This window comes from Penicillium roqueforti, assembly GCF_015533775.1.
Source record: "Penicillium roqueforti strain LCP96 04111 chromosome Unknown scaffold_01, whole genome shotgun sequence".
NCBI classification, from domain to species: domain Eukaryota; kingdom Fungi; phylum Ascomycota; class Eurotiomycetes; order Eurotiales; family Aspergillaceae; genus Penicillium; species Penicillium roqueforti.
The window spans coordinates 1,798,500-1,817,281 of NW_024067565.1; the positions used below are offsets into that span (position 1 = coordinate 1,798,500).

At 48.5% G+C, this 18,782-nt stretch overlaps 6 protein-coding genes across 6 annotated transcripts; 3 read left to right on the forward strand and 3 right to left on the reverse strand.

The window, feature by feature from the left end:
- Positions 1-813: 813 nt before the first annotated feature.
- On the reverse strand, positions 814-5,289 carry LCP9604111_1118 (uncharacterized protein; the record flags this gene model as incomplete). Its single annotated transcript, XM_039074905.1, has 6 exons — positions 814-1,984; positions 2,039-3,141; positions 3,189-3,550; positions 4,503-4,691; positions 4,743-5,198; positions 5,247-5,289. The coding sequence occupies 6 exons, from the start codon at positions 5,287-5,289 to the stop codon at positions 814-816; spliced, it is 3,324 nt and encodes a 1,107-aa protein (XP_038933666.1).
- Positions 5,290-6,155: 866 nt separating this feature from the next.
- Positions 6,156-7,650, forward strand: LCP9604111_1119 (putative neutral amino acid permease; the record flags this gene model as incomplete). The annotated part of the gene is made up of 3 exons (XM_039074916.1): positions 6,156-6,330; positions 6,384-6,813; positions 6,864-7,650. 3 exons carry the CDS (start codon positions 6,156-6,158, stop codon positions 7,648-7,650), a joined length of 1,392 nt encoding a protein of 463 aa, XP_038933667.1.
- Positions 7,651-9,367: 1,717 nt separating this feature from the next.
- LCP9604111_1120 (uncharacterized protein) lies at positions 9,368-13,270 on the forward strand (the record flags this gene model as incomplete). Its single annotated transcript, XM_039074927.1, has 1 exon — positions 9,368-13,270. The coding sequence occupies one exon, from the start codon at positions 9,368-9,370 to the stop codon at positions 13,268-13,270; it is 3,903 nt and encodes a 1,300-aa protein (XP_038933668.1).
- A 472-nt stretch (positions 13,271-13,742) lies between these two features.
- On the reverse strand, positions 13,743-14,450 carry cyp5 (uncharacterized protein; the record flags this gene model as incomplete). Its single annotated transcript, XM_039074938.1, has 2 exons — positions 13,743-14,357; positions 14,439-14,450. 2 exons carry the CDS (start codon positions 14,448-14,450, stop codon positions 13,743-13,745), a joined length of 627 nt encoding a protein of 208 aa, XP_038933669.1.
- A 286-nt stretch (positions 14,451-14,736) lies between these two features.
- Positions 14,737-16,177, forward strand: LCP9604111_1122 (uncharacterized protein; the record flags this gene model as incomplete). The annotated part of the gene is made up of 2 exons (XM_039074949.1): positions 14,737-14,921; positions 15,004-16,177. The coding sequence occupies 2 exons, from the start codon at positions 14,737-14,739 to the stop codon at positions 16,175-16,177; spliced, it is 1,359 nt and encodes a 452-aa protein (XP_038933670.1).
- A 252-nt stretch (positions 16,178-16,429) lies between these two features.
- On the reverse strand, positions 16,430-17,861 carry LCP9604111_1123 (queuosine 5'-phosphate N-glycosylase/hydrolase; the record flags this gene model as incomplete). Its single annotated transcript, XM_039074960.1, has 4 exons — positions 16,430-16,848; positions 16,903-17,134; positions 17,181-17,335; positions 17,393-17,861. 4 exons carry the CDS (start codon positions 17,859-17,861, stop codon positions 16,430-16,432), a joined length of 1,275 nt encoding a protein of 424 aa, XP_038933671.1.
- Positions 17,862-18,782: the final 921 nt, after the last annotated feature.

Here is an 18,782-nt window from a genome sequence, read left to right on the forward strand (position 1 = left end):
CGTCCCAGTAGGACCTTGTCAAAAAGCCGACGATACTCTTAGGCTCCGAGCTCTTTGAATGGTGTATTACTACCAGAGCTGAGGCTATGCCCCGGAGGCTATCAAGCCAAAGAATGCGCCCCATGCTAGGAAAGTAATTTGTACAGAAAGGAGAGAAAGTCAACGAGGGCTGATGCTTTGTTGAATAGTATGATAACTTCGGTAACTTGTATAGAATTAGATTACAGAAAGGTGCTTTTGTCTGGAACTTGACCTATAAACTTAGTCTTCAAGCTAGTAACACTAGTAAAAAAAAAACTCGAGATCGATACAGCTGATCGCGTCTGTAATACAGGTGGCAATGAAACCCTGCAAGACGACGATGCACGATATAAATAGGGTTCATCCTCGTCCCTAAGAGGTTATATATACGGGGTACATGCAGGAGCCATCACAATATGATAGGTAAACTGTGAGATCCCAAAAACAAAAAGCAATTGGTCGATGACCCCAAAAATGATATTATCGTGTGACCCCCTGCAGATCCCTAGACTTACGCCTAACTATGAATTCATTGGTCGCATTGGACACAAGTATTCCGTCCGATTTTCAATTTTCAATTTTCTACAAAGTAGATCGTGATCGTTACTCGGATCTGTTCGGCTTTAGAATCACTGGGCGAATTTCACGTTCAGATGGTTCCAATTCGTTAAATATTAGGATTAAGCCAACTTTTTCCTAGCAGTACCCAATATAACTTTTTCCTTGAACGAGAAATCTGCAGAGTTGAGTTTCTCCACAAGTAAGGCAGCTCTATATGCATAGTGCCCAAATCTATATCTTGCCTGACAAGGCATTCAAGCCCACAGATTCGGTCTGTGCACGAATCTGCTTCTGCCACATAGCTTTATATCGACCATTAGCAGCCAGAAGTTGCTCATGGGTCCCAGTCTCTGCAACCCGACCTTCGTGCAATACAACAATGTTATCAGCAGTGGTGATGGTGCTCAGCCGATGGGCAATTACTAGCACTGTGCGCCCACGTGACAGGATGGCTAGTGCTTCTTGAATGTTCTGCTCCGTCTCGGAATCTAATGCGGCCGTTGCCTCATCAAGCAGGATGATCTGAGGTTTCTTGATAATGGTTCGGGCAATGGCGACGCGCTGTTTCTCACCACCACTTAGTCGTAATCCACGATCTCCCACTTTGGTTTCGTAACCGTCGGGGAACGCCATGATCTTGTCGTGTACACTGGCTGCACGGCAGGCCTCGTAGACTTCCTCGTCGGTGGCGTTTTGGTTGGCATATTTGAGGTTGTACATGATTGTTTCGTTGAAGAGAACGGTGTCTTGTGGGACGACGCCAATGTGTCTGCGTACCGAATCAATTGTCAAGGTCTGCGTATCGTATCCGTCAATAAGAAGATTTCCGCTGCTCGGATTGTAGAACCTATAGAGCAAGCGGAAGATTGTCGATTTCCCGCCACCTGATTCTCCTACCAGAGCTGTAGTTGTACCCGGTTTACAGTCAAAGGTCAATCCGTTGAGAGCAGGTCGTCGGGTGTCATACGAGAATTTGATCTCGTTAAATGTGATTCGGCCGTGACAGACTGCTAGCGGTGTTGCAGACGGTGCATCCACTACCGATGGCTGGACGCGGAAAAGCTCGAGTAGACGCTCTGCGTTGATCAACGCTGATTGAATGTACCGGTAGAAGGTTCCGAAGATGTTCAATGGGGCTTGCAGTTGGGCCATGTAGGTAAGGAGCGTCACGAACTGGCCGACTGGACGTTGACCACGAGCAACTTGGTAGGCACAAATAAAACAGGTGATGAGAAGGCCAAACATGAAAATGACATTCTGGCAAATATTCATCAGATTCTGTGCGAATAGGGAATGCCATTCCGCACGGAGGTAGTCTGAGACCGCTCCTCGATAGCGATTGAACTCGTATTCCTCTGCGTTGAAGTATTTGACAGTTTCGTAGGACACAAGGGAATCATTCCTGTGTAGGTTAGTAAAGCGTAATGAGATAAACAGAGACGTAATACAAACTTACTTGACAGCGTCTTCCTGTCTGGAAGCGTTCACCATTTGACGTCGCATATTGGCCCTCCAAGAGGCAATCTTGATGGTTGAATAGAGGTAGAAGAATGTCATGACAGCAACAGCCAACGCGTAGTACACGTCAAATACGATTAGAAAATAACCAATGGCGATGGTCAAATCAATGAACATCGGCAACACTTGAAATGTCACTTGCTCAAGAAAAGTGTTGATTGAGTTGCCTTTGGTGAGGGCAGAGAGAACCTCGCCCATCTTTTTACCCAGGTGAAAGTCCAGTCCTAGGTTATGAACATGCTCAAATGAAGCGGTTGACAACTCCATGTATGCATACTGGCTCACTGAGATCCACAGATTCGAGCGAACCGACTCAAGGAAACCTTGACTACCTTGAAGCCAACGGTAGATGATATACAGACAGATGGGCATCCAAGGCACTTTCAGATTTCCATCGCTGGTGGACAATGAGTCTGCGATCACTCCCACTTGATATGGGACTAGGATATTTACCGCTCGCTGCACAATCAATATAGCAAAGCACATGACGACGACAATTTGCAACCGGAGAGACTTGTAAGGCCACAGATATGGAAAGAATAGGGAATAGCCACTCAGATATTCCATCCAGTTGGTGGAAGGGGTCGTCAAAGGCCGCACCCATGCTTCTACTTCCGGGGTCTGTTGACCATCGGTCAAGGCATCACCATCATCCGAGTTGGCATTGCCTCTTGAATCTAGCAGGCTAGTCGTCTCTCCGGCATCGGCATCCTCAGCCTCCTTGAATGCGCAATGTTTGCGGGCAGATTTGAAAATGTAGGACGCGACCAGCAGTGTGAGAACAAAAATCCGCACTGAACCTGCGGAAATCTCCAATGCCTCCCAAAATGTGATCTTTGTACGCAATCTTCCACCGAATGGATCTTCGATTGTAGGTTCATGGTGGATGTGGGAATAGATTGAGATTGAAGTTGAGAGAATGGCTATCTCGAAGGGAATGGCCGAGAGCCATGGGACGAATTGCGCGATTGACGGTCCACGGTTCTCGAGTAAAGAGATGAAGATAACGGTATGAGTGAAGAAAGCCCCGACGACAAAGAACTAGGTTTAATTAGCTTTGCTTTCAATTTTGGAAACAGGTATCGCACCACTACCGCTTGACCACACCACCACTGCTCTGACTTTGAAACTATGGCATGGGTCATATGAATTGCTGCCTCAGCAATATAGGTTGCCAGCACAAACAGATCCAGCCAAACAAACCAGCCCTTGGATCTATTCCGCGCAAGCTCCGCGGGCAAGTCCCTGGCCACCGCCATCATCATTCGGGTTCGCCTAGGCAGTGGTTTCCCATTGGGGCCATACTGGACTTTAATGTTGCGATCAGCATTTCTGGCCACCTGAGAGGAATGGACCAAAAAGACGATAAAGATAAACCCTAGCAAAATCGGAGGGTATCCAAAGCGAAGATATTGAAGCAATTCTTGGGCAACGATAGCCGAATCCATGGCTGCAGGCTTATAATCAAAGACTCTCTCAAAGTGGCTTTGACCGGGCAAGACGGGAAGAGTGGGAATTGCCCGGGAAAGTATGTGATTGTCTTCACATGCGAGGAGTTGGCTGCGAGATCGCAAGCTGAAAGTTCACAATTGAGCTGTCGTGCGCTCACATTTTAGTTGCGACGGTGCTGTCAATCAGTGGAGCTCGGAGGGACACTAGTAACGCCACTGTATTGGCTAGTAATCTTTACTTCCAAGATTGTGTTACCCATCGATGCATGTCTGACCTGAAGATCGGGGTCAGTGACTTGTGTATACTCCAGACAGACGCTATTATCTAGTATATAGACAAGTATAGAGTACAGGGTATGTACTTGACCTCGTACCGAATATATATGTACTGGATTTCCGCCCTTCTGGACCTTCTCCTTCCTTTTTGGTCGTTGTCTCTTACCGCTCTTTTATCAAGGGCTGAGCAGGATGCTTACATAATTCACATACTTTGCCGTTCAAGGTTCGCTCACCGACACCAGCATCACCTGACTATCACCTGACCATTTGCCTATTTAAGTGCCCTGATTCGCCCATTGAGCAGGAGCTGAGCGGCTGGGTGCTGCGTACGTCAATCTCCCTGGGACGATCCGGGTAGGCCGCTGAAGGTCAAGTTAAGGTGGCTGGACCTCATACTCAGCCTCCCATCGCCGATACCATGAGAGCATTGGTGGCCATCCAGCTAGGTTTGCTCCCTATGTTGCCCGTTGGAATGCAGACTGTATATATGCATTGCATAGGGATATTGAAATTGTTCATTTAATTTCTCGGCTAATATATCTCATCATTACTTGTTCATGGTAAACTATACAGTAATATATCCACCATCAACTACCATAGCATGACCCTGTACAAAAGAGGCCTGCGTGGAGCATAAGAAAAGGATTGCATCGGCGACCTCTGCTGGCTGACCCATTCTCTTCATAGGGGCTATCTCCGCTGCTGGAGTGATGGCCGCGCGAATCTCGGGATTCTCCATGATGAGTGGTGTTTCAATGACACCTGGACAGACACAGTTGACTCGAATCCCATTCTTGGAATAATCGATACCATCTGCCCGAGTCATTCCAATGACCGCGGATTTTGATGCACAATACGCAGCTAGAACACTTGTCAATCGTGGGTTTAAATGGACAGCAGCGCAGAACTTACGAGCACCTGGACGGCTAACGATTCCCAACTGACTAGCAACGTTCACAACTGCGCCCCGCTGGCCAGGACGGTTAGGGTCGTGACTTGGGAGTTCACTTTGAGACACCATCTGTCTAAGCTCTGCTCGAGAAGACAGCCAGCAGCCTCGGTAGTTGATATTGTTGACCCGGTCAAATTCTTCGAGGCTCGTTTCCGCTGAGCGCAATGACTTCCCAAGGACACCTGCACAGTTGACAGCATAGTCGACTCGTCCGAATTGTTGTACGACTGCGTCAATAAACGAGTCTGCGAACTGGTCATCTGCCACATTCCCAGCTTTCACTAGGAGTTGAGTCTTGGGGTATGTAGAAGCAATGGCTTTTGCGGTTGTCTGCAAAGACTTTTCGTTTAGATCTGTGATAGCAATTCTCTCACATCCTGCTGCGGCAAAGGCTTTGGCTGTTGCAGCGCCGATTCCTAGATCATGTTGGTGATATATCCACAACGGTCGGCTATGCTACGTACCTGTTCCACCAGCACCAGTAATGACTGCCACGCCAGGAAACATATTGTATGCCATGAGTGATCAAAGTTAATTATCAAATCATTAAACTGGCAAGTCAATCTAGTCAAGAAGTCGAAGTATAGCATCGAAACTACCCCAACTCGGAATCCCACCTTTATCGCTTATCACGGGCCGAACTGTTCCGAAAGTACCCCGAGTTGGAGTAGTTGGAGTCAATTCTCCTATCTCGACATCGTTAACTATATGAATGTACTAGTTATGTACATACTATGTACTATGTAACATGTAGTTAACTACAGAGTATATTGAGCCATCTTATGATATCCATCTTGAATAGTATTGTTAGCATGTCCGTTGAAATTCTCCATTTTGTATTTTAGTTGGAGAGCATGCATGTGTTGTGCTGTGTTATATCCTACTATAACTTACATGTAGTTATGTTGTTCAACAATTTGTACCTCATCTTATCGCATAAATATAGGTCCAGACCGACCCCAAATGATATCCAAACCACAGTTCTAGCTATCAGGACGGCAGGAGTATCGAAACAGAGAACATCATATGCTTCATTGAATATCTATCTCCAATTTTGCCAGACTTACCCCAAACCCATATCCACATGCCAACCTCACCCCTATGATATTCAATCCCTCGTGGTTTCGTGGGGAAAGTGGACCAGACCCATTCCGTCTTATCGCGCGTTAGTGTGCAATAGCTGTGACCAAAGTACTGTGAACCTCCGGATAAATTCCAGGGTGCCAAGCCATACATAAGCCTGAGGAAAAACAGAGATAAGTGCCCTCCTCAGCACTTGTCTATATATACCGACCGTGGGTCCCCCAGTTCAGAGCTCCCTGTTCACTGCCTATATTTACATCTGATTGGAAACCTTCTCATCCTCGTTCAACATGGCAATTCATACAGATGAGATCAAGGAAACCTCTCCCTACCCAGACGACCCCAAAGCCGTCGAGACACAAGAAGGCGAAGTCGACGACAAATTCGAAGTCTTCAAACGGGGCGAGGGCCAAGTCGATTTTCGAACTGTCAGTTGGATTCGGGCTTCAATTATCTTTCTGAAGAGTCAGTTTAGTCCGGTCTCACTATTGCTTCTGTGAAAACTGACACCGTAATAGTCATCTTCGCAACCGGCGTCCTCTCCATCCCATCATTGATGTATGAGCTAGGGGCATTCCCTGGCGCCGTTTCCGTGATAGCTTGGACTGTACTCAATGCCTATTGCGCTATTGTGCAGGGTAACTTCCGCAATGCCTACCCGGGCTGCCATTCCATCGTGGACATGGCCCAGGTGGTCGGTGGACCGATCGTGAGGGAGCTTGTTGGCTTCTTGTTCACGGTTAGTTATATTATTGTCGCGGCATCGGGTGTCATTGGCGTATCGACCGCATTCAATGCCCTGTCACGGCATTCCATCTGTACCGTTTGGTTCTCGTTCATCGCGATGATTATCATTACCATGTGTGCTAGTGTGCGCAAATTCTCGCATATTGGCTGGCTCACCTGGGTTGGATTTGGCAGTGTCTATGTTGCCGTTTTTATCATTGTGTAAGCTTTGGCCACTTTTCATCTCTCGGACCAAGTACTAATGGCTCTAGTATCGGCGTAACAACACGAGACCGACCAGCAGCAGCGCCCCAAACAGGTGACTTCGACCTCGGCTACCGAGTCATCGGTGACCCCAACTTCACAACCGGCATCACAGCCTCGGCAACGATCTTCGTCTCCAGTGCAGCCACATCCGCCTTCCTCCCGGTCATTTCGGAGATGCGCAGGCCAAAGGATTACCCCAAAGCAGTCTACCTAAGCATGAGCCTGGTGACAGCCTCTTACCTGACTTTCAGCCTGGTAATCTACGCCTGGTGCGGCAAGTGGATCGCCTCCCCATCACTTGGTAGCGCCGGCGAAACCGTCAAGCGGGTCGCCTACGGCATCGCCCTCCCGGGCCTGATTGTCAGCGGCTGTCTCTACGTACACGTCGCAGCCAAGTACCTCTTCGTGCGAATCCTGCGCAACTCGCGTCATCTGCAAGCGAACACGGCCGTGCATTGGTGCACTTGGCTGTCGTGTACGATTGGTATGTCGGCTATTTCGTTTGTTTTGGCGTGCGCTATCCCCATCTTCAACTATGTGTTGGCATTGGTGGGCAGTTTGTGCTTCGCGCCTTTGGCGATTAGTCTGCCCGGGTGGTTGTGGTTGTATAGTCATCGCGATTATTGGAAGGGGAATGCGCTGAGGGTCATGTTGTATGCTTTCCATGTCTTTCTCGTGCTATTAGGGCTGTTTTTGGCCGTTGGAGGCACTTACGGGGTTGTGGTGCAGATTAAGGAGGCTTACGCTGATGGACAGATTGAATCTGCCTTTTCTTGCGCTGATAATAGTTGAGAAGTGCCGAGGTCTGCGGAGTACGATGTATACAACATACCTCGTCAGGTCAGGTCATGTCGGGTGGTGTGGCTACCATCCTCACCTGTTGTTATTTAGACTGTTTTCTATATGAGTAATTGCCATTGAGACTATGATCAACGAATAAACTACAAGTTCACCTTTGATTTCCTCTTGGCACTTCTGCCGAGTGCCGTTTCCGCAAACGAACCCGAATCCGCCAAATAAGCTGCCTTTCCTCTTTCGTGGACATCTTGTTATTTAGCTCAATATTATCAAGATAGTTTCTACCGTATAATATTGGAATGTGTACAATGTAGATCTTGAATTGAACGGGCATGCTATGTATTCGCCATTATCATTTATTCGTAACAATTTGACCTTGTATTACCGCACTCTGTGGGATTACTGCAGTTGGATTGCAAAGTGACCTGGTTTTAATTACAGTTTATTGATCCTCCGCTGCTTTTTACTTTTTGCTTTTTGCTATGTTGTATATGGAGTACTCCGTAAAACTTCTTATTCGGCATAGTCAATGATTATACGATGAATAGCTCGCGTGATACATTTAATGTTGCCCAATAAGCCGTACGGAGTAGGGAGTGACGATTTAGAATATTTACATAGCTTACATCGAAATACCCCTTCTATTGATATAAATCATAGCTTAGCACATGCGACCCAGTACAAATAGGTTGTTATAGAGGTCATTGCTTTGGCTTGGATCATCTTTCAGTGATGGCCAAGGTTCGTAAAAACCAATAGATACGTAATATTCGGATTTTGTGTATTTTATGACTTTAAGGTTCAGGTAAAGCGCGGGAAGAGCCATGGTTCTACTCCATAGTGGGTCGACCTTCTTAGCTCTAACCGATGCCGATTTGCTCTCGAAGCTCAGCTCCACAGACAGTTCTTCAGCTTCAATACAATAGTGACTTATGTGGAGAATAATACATCGTGTTACCAGGCCACAACAAAAACCATGGTCCCTATTTATGGCTTAGAGCGGGCTGTATCTGTTCTGTTTCTGGGATAGACTGACTGCTATTGATCAATATCAGGTTGGCACTAGAGTAGACACAATGGCTTTCCTAGGGCAAGGCTGCCTACATGCATGTCAAAATGTCCTCTGGTGGCTAGCTGAATTCAATACTGGAGCTGTATTCATCAGAAGCTAGGAATTGCGTACTTGATGACCTAGCGTTTGGTATCCATCGTTACAAATTCATCATCCGGGCTTTCAATAATGTCATACCCAAGTACCTGATGTGTGATCTGCAGCTCCTTAGGCCTATCATGTCTTCAGCCACTCAGCCATTAACTGAGACAAATTTGGCCTGCGGACTACGAAGACGGACTTACTCGCTTGAACATATATAATTGGCCACAAAAAGGTTGTGTATGCTGTAGCTTAGTATCCAATAGAACGCTAATTATGCGATGCTCCCCAACATGATCCAGACAGCGTATCCATTCTGTCACAGATCGACCTGACCTACGGAGTATGTAGTCACACCGAGATCCACCGTATGTTGCATAAGGTGGCACAGCTGAAGATCTTCGTATTATGTCGATCGTTGTCTGATCGGTGTATTTTGAGCTAGAGTCAAAGAGAGAGCCCTTTTTGAGATTACAGTCGAATGAAAGTGAATGATATATTGTTATCCTATTTCTTTTTTATGCTCTGTCCTTCTATTGAAATTCTCTACCCCATAGAATGGCCACCTTAGAGCGAGCTAGATTCGAGGAAGATGTTTTGCCAACCACCCTCGACAAGCTCATCATTCCAAAAGCAGAGGACGGCAACTTCGCATTGACTGCATTACCCGAGGCCGACTCCATCACCGAAATCGTTGAATCTGTCCTCGGCCACTCTGTTGAGCTGCACCGTCTTCAAGCATCCGGAGCAGAAGGTCAATCTGGCTGCTCCATCTACTTCGTCCGGAACAGTACCCATCCGGAAAGAACCGTCGCCGTCACAAAGGTATATCCACCGGCATGTCATAAAGACTTCTTTGAAGAACTCGTTGCATATCGGAGGTTGATATCTCTTTCCGATCCACCGTCTGCTGCTCGGCCTCTCGGGGTGGGAAGAACGCGCGATGAGAACACCGCAGAGCCTATCGGAGTGATTGTCTACCAGCTCGCAGCAGGTAAGGCAATCAACACAATTATCCGTGACATTGGTCGAGTCTCCACTCTCCGACGTATCGCAAAGCAGCCTTGTCCGGAAGAAACAAGGGAAATAATGAATGATATTGTTCGCGGTGCGCTCCATGGGATCTCAATTAGTCATAAAACACAGCAAATCCAATCATCCAATATTCCAACTGCTGAGATGTTGCACTGTCAATTCAATGGACTGATGGCCGACTTGATTTCTGCCGTCCAAGGAGTGGCATTAACAATGGCCAAGCTGCACCGGGAAAAGAGCGAATGGAGCAGTGCCAGCGAATCTGTCGTCGAGAGACTCCGCAACAAGTTACAAGGTTGGGTCCAAGAGATTCAGGGCCCATCGCGAAAGCAGTATGAACGCGCTATTGGATCCCATAAAATACAGCAATTGGCCTCATTGGTTGACCGAGCGATTGAATATTCACGGGAAGAAGGTGTAGCGTCACTACTGCATGCAGATGCCTCGCCGGGAAATTTCTTCTGGGACCCCGTTCAAGGAATTACCATGATCGACTACGGGGGACTGACCCGCTCGATAGATGCGAGCGGCCGACCTATTGGACCGGCGGAAATGGATGCGGCTGGGTTTCACGAGCGACTGCGAAAGTATGCCGGGGATTTCGGAATGAGTGAAGCTGATATTGGCCAGGTTCAGAGGGGGTTCTGGAAAGCGTACCAGGCGCAGGGTATACCGATCAATGAAGGGCTTGCACGGTTGTTCAAAACACGCACACAACTATCTCGACTATGGTCTGCTGTGGAAAAGCAAGATACATCACGCGATGAACATAAAGCTCTCCAGTTCAGCGAAAAAGTTGAATTCGAATGGGAACGTCTTGTCAATATCTCGCCCGAAAAGATCCAACCTTGGAGAGTGCTCGTCCTTGCCAATGCCAGTGGGCCAGGTAAAGGAGGTCTGCCTCTGTTGAATCAAGAACTAGTCAAGGCCATGTCAGAAATCCCCAATGCATCAGTTACTCTATTCATGGTAGAGCCTGAGAATGAAGTCAAAAACACATTGGCATGGTCAGGGCATGGTCGGGCTAAAGTAGTCTGCATTCCCTCTAGGGGAGCCGACCCCGGTGCCTTGCTCTACCATGTGGCGAAGGTTCAACAGCCAGGAGATTATGGTCTGCCCATTCCAGATGACCAGCATCCATGCCCATTCAATCTCATCATTGGCCACTCGCGATACTCTAGCACCGCAGCTTCCTTGATACGTGAGAGATGGTATCCCACAGCCAAACTCGCGCTCATCACACATACAAGTGCTCTGCGCAAGTCAGACATAGCATGGAAGTGGTACGGACAAACACGCGAGCAAGGCTATGTTGAAGCCGCTCGGCTAGCAATGCTGGACGAGAGGATTCTTCCAAAAGCAGATTTGGCCGTTGGAGTCGGGCCTGTACTCACAACTGAAGCACGAGAACGCGAGTGGATGGGCCAATGCAATCGGCCACGATCCAACATGACGGGACCTCGCTTTCATGAACTAATTCCAGGTGTGCGCACGGGTGATGCTTGCACGCAACAGCGACAGCCCAACGACCTGTTTCGGGTCCTCCTCGCTGGTCGAGCAGATGATCCCGCCAAAGGCTTGGACGACGCCGTGTACGCTGTGCGCAAGATCGCACTCTCTGGAAACGAGATCTCCCTGGACGTACTGGGGCTCCCAGTAGAAGACGTGGAGCGCTGGCAGCAAGCCGTCGATGAGATGACGGGCATGCCAGACCTCGTCAGATTGCACCCTTTCTCCGATGACCCCGATGCGGTCTCGCGGTTCTACTGTAACGCGGATTTGGTCATAATGCCCTCGATGCACGAAGGCTTCGGAATGATTTTCACCGAAGTGGCCGGACTGGGCGTTCCCATCTTAGTGACGCAGGAAAGTGGCGCAGGTCAGTTTGCGCTTGATCGCACTCGCATTCCGCCGGGACTTGGCCAAGCCTGTGTGGTGATGGACGAGAGCACATATGGAATTGTCCCTTCACCGACAAGCCAGCGCGTAGCCGTCTGGGCTTATCGGATCGACCAGGTGAGATGTTACCCGGAGCAAACGAGACGGCATGCTCGTTCTCTACAGCGAATCATGCGAGGTTATTCGTGGAAACACGCCGCTAAGGCTCTGCTTCGCTCCGCGATGGAGGGTGAGGGAGATACAGTGCAGATGGCGCATGGCAGCATTGCACCGGCTTATTCATCATGGTCTCGTCCATCGCTTGGGATGAGCGTGGTATCGTCAATGCGGCGAGCTGCACGAACGCGAAATCGAAGCGGAAAGCCGACTTTGAAGCAGGCAGACGAAGTAATGCAAAATCTTCCAGAGATAGCCCCGACTATTTCAGCGCTAGCAGAGCATGTCTCTGCTGCTGTTGGGTGTCCTGTCAACTTGCGGAGTCTCGATCCCACTCATCCCGGGGGCTTTTCTGGTGCTATCATTTTCTTTGCTTTTGCCAACGATGAATTTACCAATGGAGAGACAACGTTGTCATCTAATGACCGATGCAAAGACCGTGCGGTTGCTGTGGTTAAACTGTTCGTCCACGGCTTGGATAATGGCATCACGGAGGAGTTGTCAAGCTTAGAATGGCTTCTTTTGCATACAAAGGGGGACATCAAGACTGCCGCCCCGTTAGCCGTTGGGCAGATGACGTGGGATACGAAACCAGCTGGTGTGGTCACATATCAAGTTGCCCCCGGGGTATCCCTTTATCAGCTCATGATGCAGATGGGCCGCCTACCGCCGGGACCTGCGAGAAGAGACATGCTATCCGCCTTCATTGCTGGCGTACAGGCAGTTGCACGTACCTTAGCCAGATTACACACTCATAGCGTTGAAGGGCGACCAGGCACAGAGTATCTCCAGTGGTATTTTAACGCAGCAACAAATCGAGTCCAGCAGGCATTGCTGTACAAAGAGGTTATTCGTTCCGCGGGACTCGAAGCGGACCAGCTCCCCCAGAAAATGAATCAACTTATTGCCGATTGCAGGCGTGATATTGCTAGTCGTCCGCGCACCACTGTCGTACATGGGGACGCCCATCCTGGGAATTTCTTCTATGACTGCGCGACAGGGCATATCACTATGATCGACACGACGACGCTACACTGTTCTCTGGATGAGAACGGTGAGCCGCTTGGTGTACCGGAACGAGATTTAGGCCATTTCGTGCATATGCTGCGACGAACAGGCGAACAGTATGGCCTTACGCGTCAAGAGATGCAGGAGAGCACTACTGATTTTGTGGAGGCATATCTTGGGAATGCAGCAGCGCCAATAAGCATCGAAATCCTTCAGTTCTTGATGTCATGCTCGGCTCTGTCATTCTTGAACTATGCGGCACAGTCAGATCAGACAAAGGTAGAACTGCAGGTTGGAATTTTGCAGGATTTATTTCGCCTTGGAGAGGGTTTGACACAACTGGATGGAATGCGAGTTTTATAAATAGAAATCATGGGCTGCTTTGTACTTAGATATTTTTCGGATGTCGTGATCTAATTCAGGAGTTATGATAATAATTGACACTGTTGGATATGTTCGATACCTCGATATAGTTCCCTCTTGTGTCTCTCTGTTCTTTTGATCCATTGAGTAGTCTGATGGCGCCTAGCTTTGCTAGCAAGTGTTCATCATCAGGCAAGATGTGCCGACCCATATTCTTGACCCACTTCTCGAAAGTGATTCCAATGGAGTGTGCCGTATTTGGCGGTACCACCTAATGTTGCTGGCAAGACAGAGCGAGAAAGCCAGCAGAAATACATTGGTAAGCAGCCAGACTCTATGACTAGGGAGCGAGTAGTTTGGGCTTCGCATGATAGGATTGCAGGTAGCAGCTGTGTTCAACCTGAGCGTGGCTCTTGGAGATTGATCCTGGGACACAATCCTGTTTTCATGAGAGAATTCAGCATTAAAGGGCTCACTTCGCGAATGGATTCGCGTGGATAGTAACGTTGTTGATTTTGAATGCTTCAAAGTCATCACCCTCCTTGGGCTGAGAAACTTTCCCCTTCTTATCGACCTTCACATTCGCCTTCTCGATATTTGTAAGAACATCACCCCCTTCGTCCTGGGGGGTCAAATTCAACACCTTCCCAAACACAGTACTGGCGCCATCAAGATGTGGCGCCGGCACGAACGTAATGAAGAATTGACTCCCGTTGATAGTAGCGCCCGTTGCGCCCTGAGAGCCAGGCGCCGTCCTGTCCTTCACCGGACGAGATGCCATAGACAGAATGCCTCGCGCATTGTGTCGCAATGATGGGAGGTGGATTTCTTGGTTCATTGCTGCCGGGTGGTATATCGATGTGCCGCCTTTTGGGATCTCGAACTCGAGCATTGGTTTCATGCTTGTTTGATGCGCGGCGGGGCCGAGAGAGATGTCTCCGCCCTGGACCATGAATCCCGGGATGAGGCGGTGAAATGGGGTGTTGTTGTATGCGCCGCATGCGCAGAGGGCGAGAAAGTTCTCTGCGGTTTGGGGTACTGCTTCGCAGAAAAGCTCGACCTTGAGGTCGCCTTGGGTGGTATGTAACTGTTCAAGTTGTAATTAGCATCTTGCCGTAGGAGGTAGAGCTGCAGAATCATTGGAAGCCGTATTTATATGTGAACTTACTGTAACAGACATATTTAGGGGATTTTGTAAGGTAATAATACTGTGCAAGAGGCGGCATCGAGGTACCCCGGGGCCTGATACAGTGCTTAGTCATACTTTTCTTATCGACGCGCCGGGCAATCGTCGCAGATGTCCCTTCAGTTCAGACACAGTTGGCTCAATTTATATTCAAATACGCAGAAAGGTTCTCGGCAACTACCTTTTGCTTTTTGCCTTCTTAACTATCCCTGTCCTGCCTGGTCCCAGCCATATCCTCCCTGGCCCCTAGCCCCTTCCTCGGACAACCACCTCAAGAACAATGAACAATCGGCCGGTGGAACAGGCGTTGAGCACATTGGTGCCGACTCATGCCAATGACCTTCCGCAAGAACTTCTCAGCTATGCAATGTCACTAGTGGCACAGTCCCGGAGCTTCTCAAGCAGTCTGAAGCCGGAAGAGGAAATTGCTCGGCCTTATGCCTGCGCTGAAATCGCTTGCAGAAGGTGTGCCACAGGTCCCGAATGAGGTCTTTCTATGGCTGGCTTGATTTTAAGACGCTAATTGCTTGTGTATTGCCCTCCTTAGGTTGACTCGGGCTCTTAAATTGCCTCCGCTGCTCGGACGTCCACCATGTCCTCCGCGCATATACAAAAAGCTTTATTCATACCTCGACCGATCTCTCAACTCAAGCTCTACCGGTATCAAACGCTCAGCAAGCGTATCGGTTCCCGGAACACCCTCACGTGCCGGCTCAGCGCAGACCACACCGACGAAGGGCGCGGCAGCCAGGAACACCCCTTCCAAGGCAGTAGCTCCAACACCACGAGGACTACAAAATACACCTTCGAAGTCTACACCCTTGAAACGAAGTATGAGCACAGCGAACCGGCTGGAGAGTCCCTCGAAATCGGCAAAAAAGGCTACAGCTTCCCGAACGAAGGATGTTTATGGGTCAACCATCATTCCAGACGCCCCAGCTTGGGTAATGACAGCCGTTCGGACTGTATGCAAGATTCTTTCGACACCTGCCCCGCGCACAAATACCTGGTCTAGGCCTCCAATCTCGAGGACCCTGCCACCGCATATATTTTCTGGCGTGTCGTCCGTCCTCTATCTTACGTCGAGCATGTCCAATGACGAACCGGGATGGGACCGGGAGAGCTTGGATTTCCTGGAACCTATTGTGTCCATCGATGGATCTGAGAAGGATGATGATTTCAAAGAACTGGTTTACGCCATGGTTGTTGCTGTATACTTCCTTGTGCTCGCGCGTCGGCGCAACCCCGGACCAGATGCAGAGACGGATATCGAAGCGCAGAAGATGGATAAAAAGACATTTATTGAAATGCGTCAGACGGCACTGAACAGCCTTGGGCTGAAGGCTAATGACCGGAGGCATCGCGACGATGTTGACCAATGGATCACTCTTATCATGGAGCAAGGGTGGGCCAATGACCAGGAATGGTTTGAGAATATCCCCTATGCTGGACAGCTCTATGGCGAAGACGAGGAAGGCAGGTCCTACCAAGATCTAGACGAAGAGGATGCAACACTCAGGGGCGTTAGGCCGCCTAAACGGGCGGCGGCTGGGAGTGGGCCTCGTGTCTCGCAGTCCGATCATGCTCCGCGGGGTGGTCTTTTGCCTGGCCTGGGGACAATGATGCAGGATCGAATCGACTGGCTGAGTGATGACCGTCAGGAGGACTATGTGAATTGGAAAGCGGATATCATGGCCCGCATCGAAGGTGCAGCGGCTTAATAACCGCCGTGCGATGAAAGGTTATTCCGAAGGGGACGCAGCCTGCTAATTTAATTGATACCCTAAGATATGAATCAACATGTAATTTCTATATTCATCCTCGATAAGTAAAGAAAGCGGCTTCGCCGTTATGTCTATGTTTTGATGGTAGCCCCTTTTGCTCTAGAGCAACCCAATGTCCCAAGGCACCATTCTGGTAACCTAACTAACTCCATGCCCCGTCAATGACGCCAAATCCAATAAATACTAACCTCAGTACCAAATACTCCTCGTTCGGTGATGAGGAATGGACTCATTGTTCTCTGCCTCCAGGCACTTCATCGTATCGTACAAGAAAAAGTCGATGAGGATCGCATTGATGCCATATGTCTTTTGTGGTTTCTCTACAATCTTCAATTTCTCATCCAACTCATCCGAAATGTCGGTTTCGTTGTTCTCATTGTCGTCTGAGATGCCCTTAGAAGGGAGCTTTTGGCGGTTCATTTTGACCTCAGGGTGTTGTTTTTCGATCTCTCGTTTGATCAATTCAACACACCAGATACTCGTTCCACGAAGCTCGATTTCCCAGTTTGAGCCTGGCTCGATGGGCTTCAGGTCGCGGATATGGTTTTCCAATTTAGGCGCGTAGCGAAGACAGTTCAGCTGGTGCAGCATCTGCGGAATGCGGTAGTCTATTTATGGTTAGATTAGGTTTGAGGAAGTTCTAAGATCTGCAAGAGGCGTACCTGCAAACATGGTGATCTTGTCGATGTCATGGAATTCACCAAAGTCTTCGCCATTGAAACAGGCCCAGAGATCGGCGACTAGGATCTGAGCACGTTTGTAGAGTCGCACTCTCTTTCCGTGGAAGACCGTCTCATCGCGGAAGCAGGCAAAGCTCTCTGTCAATATGTTGACCAGTCCTGCAGCGGAGTGATTGGCGCTGTCAATGCAGTTGACGAAGCTGCCGCCGAATTCCTATCTCTAGTTAGTATAGCTCATAGAAATAAGGCGGGAATCATACCTCGCAAAGGACTTCGCCTGCTTCACGTAGACACTGCACTCGTTCTTCAAACATAGGAATTTCTCCATCTGTTGCAGATCGGAATACATGTCTAAGTAGCTCTTCTGTGCACCTCTCTTCATCCACCCAGAAGTCGGGGGTTGTGATTGGAATATCTGACGTTGGGGTAAGTACTCATCATTCTAGAAGTAGAGTTAGATCAGGGAACTGACCTTCATCAAGAGCTCTTTGTAGAACAGCAACCAGACTCCAATAGCCAGTCCACAGCTTGCCACGATACTCAATACAGAAACGCTTTGGCTCTTCGTCCTCCTCAGACCAGAAACTAAAGTTCAGCAAATCCATTGTGAATATGAAGTCGACTGTGCTTTCATCCTTGGTCTTTGGGTGTAGTTCGTGCTCCGACCAGGTGTGCGTGGAATACTCTTTCTTCTGCATCATACTCCATATAGTTTCGGCAGCCTCTTTGGTGTGAGCAAGGCTGACCGCAATATCAATTGCATTGTCGAAGACATATTGAGCCCCCTCGAGCACTTTAGTTTCTGGTGGGGCATCCTTTGGTCTTTCGCCCAGTCCGAAATGCTGGCGAAGAAGCTCTACCAACTCAGGGTCGGCTTCATCGTCGGAATTGGCTTCGACCTGATCATTTCTCTCGGCCGGAATTGGATCCAATGATGGCATGATATTTTCTCCTTGTGTTGCTTGATCTTGATTCTTGATTGAAAACAAATGGAAGATATGGAGTCAGGGGTATCTCCTTTGATATCGCGTGGAAGGATTCCGGTGAGAAGCTAGACCCAGCCGATATTCCACCCCACCTGGATATTCGAATCTTTTGAGGCTCGAACAAGCAAGGTGCGATATAAAATTACTTGAATTCGACGAACCCTTTGAGTGACCGGTGTTTTTTTTTTTTTCTTGCCACACCGAGATTTTGTCCCGATGGTCTTTGGATAGAGTCACCGGTTATGTAAGCAGACACAATAACTAGTTATGCCCATAATGTATCTGGAAAGCTCTCAGATATGCGATATTGTGGTAAATATCAGTGATATTGAGGATTTGCATCTAGGGGCAATGGCTATAAGCGCAAAGGAGGTCTGTACATTATGGTTTGCAGTGACACAGGGTCTGCAGGTCTAGATTGATTACCTGGTACCTGAGAAAGATATAACTATGGATAGCCTCGTCATGAGCATAAACAGGCACATTTATTTTAAGATTATACTCACGTTCATTGATCATCTAAAATAGGGCGATCAGCGTATATGCGCTAGTATATGCGCCAGTATACAGTGCGATAATGCAAATGATCACTTACAAGGACCAGAAGATGAGAAAAGATCAGAAAACAACGTCAATTAAAACTCTACATCTGCATTTTACTCTTTCAGTCACAGAAAAAGCAAATAAAAAAAGGCGTAGACCGAAAGGAAGCGGAAACCCACGTGTGAGGCTCCCAGCAAGTGCCGTCATCGCCAACGGTCACTGTTCCCGGCTCAGCACTTCTTTCACTTGCTCCTTCTTTGACCTTTTCCCCCTTCGCAACTTATCTCTAAAACAGACGCGCTACTACAGCACTACACTACTGAACTATTTCAA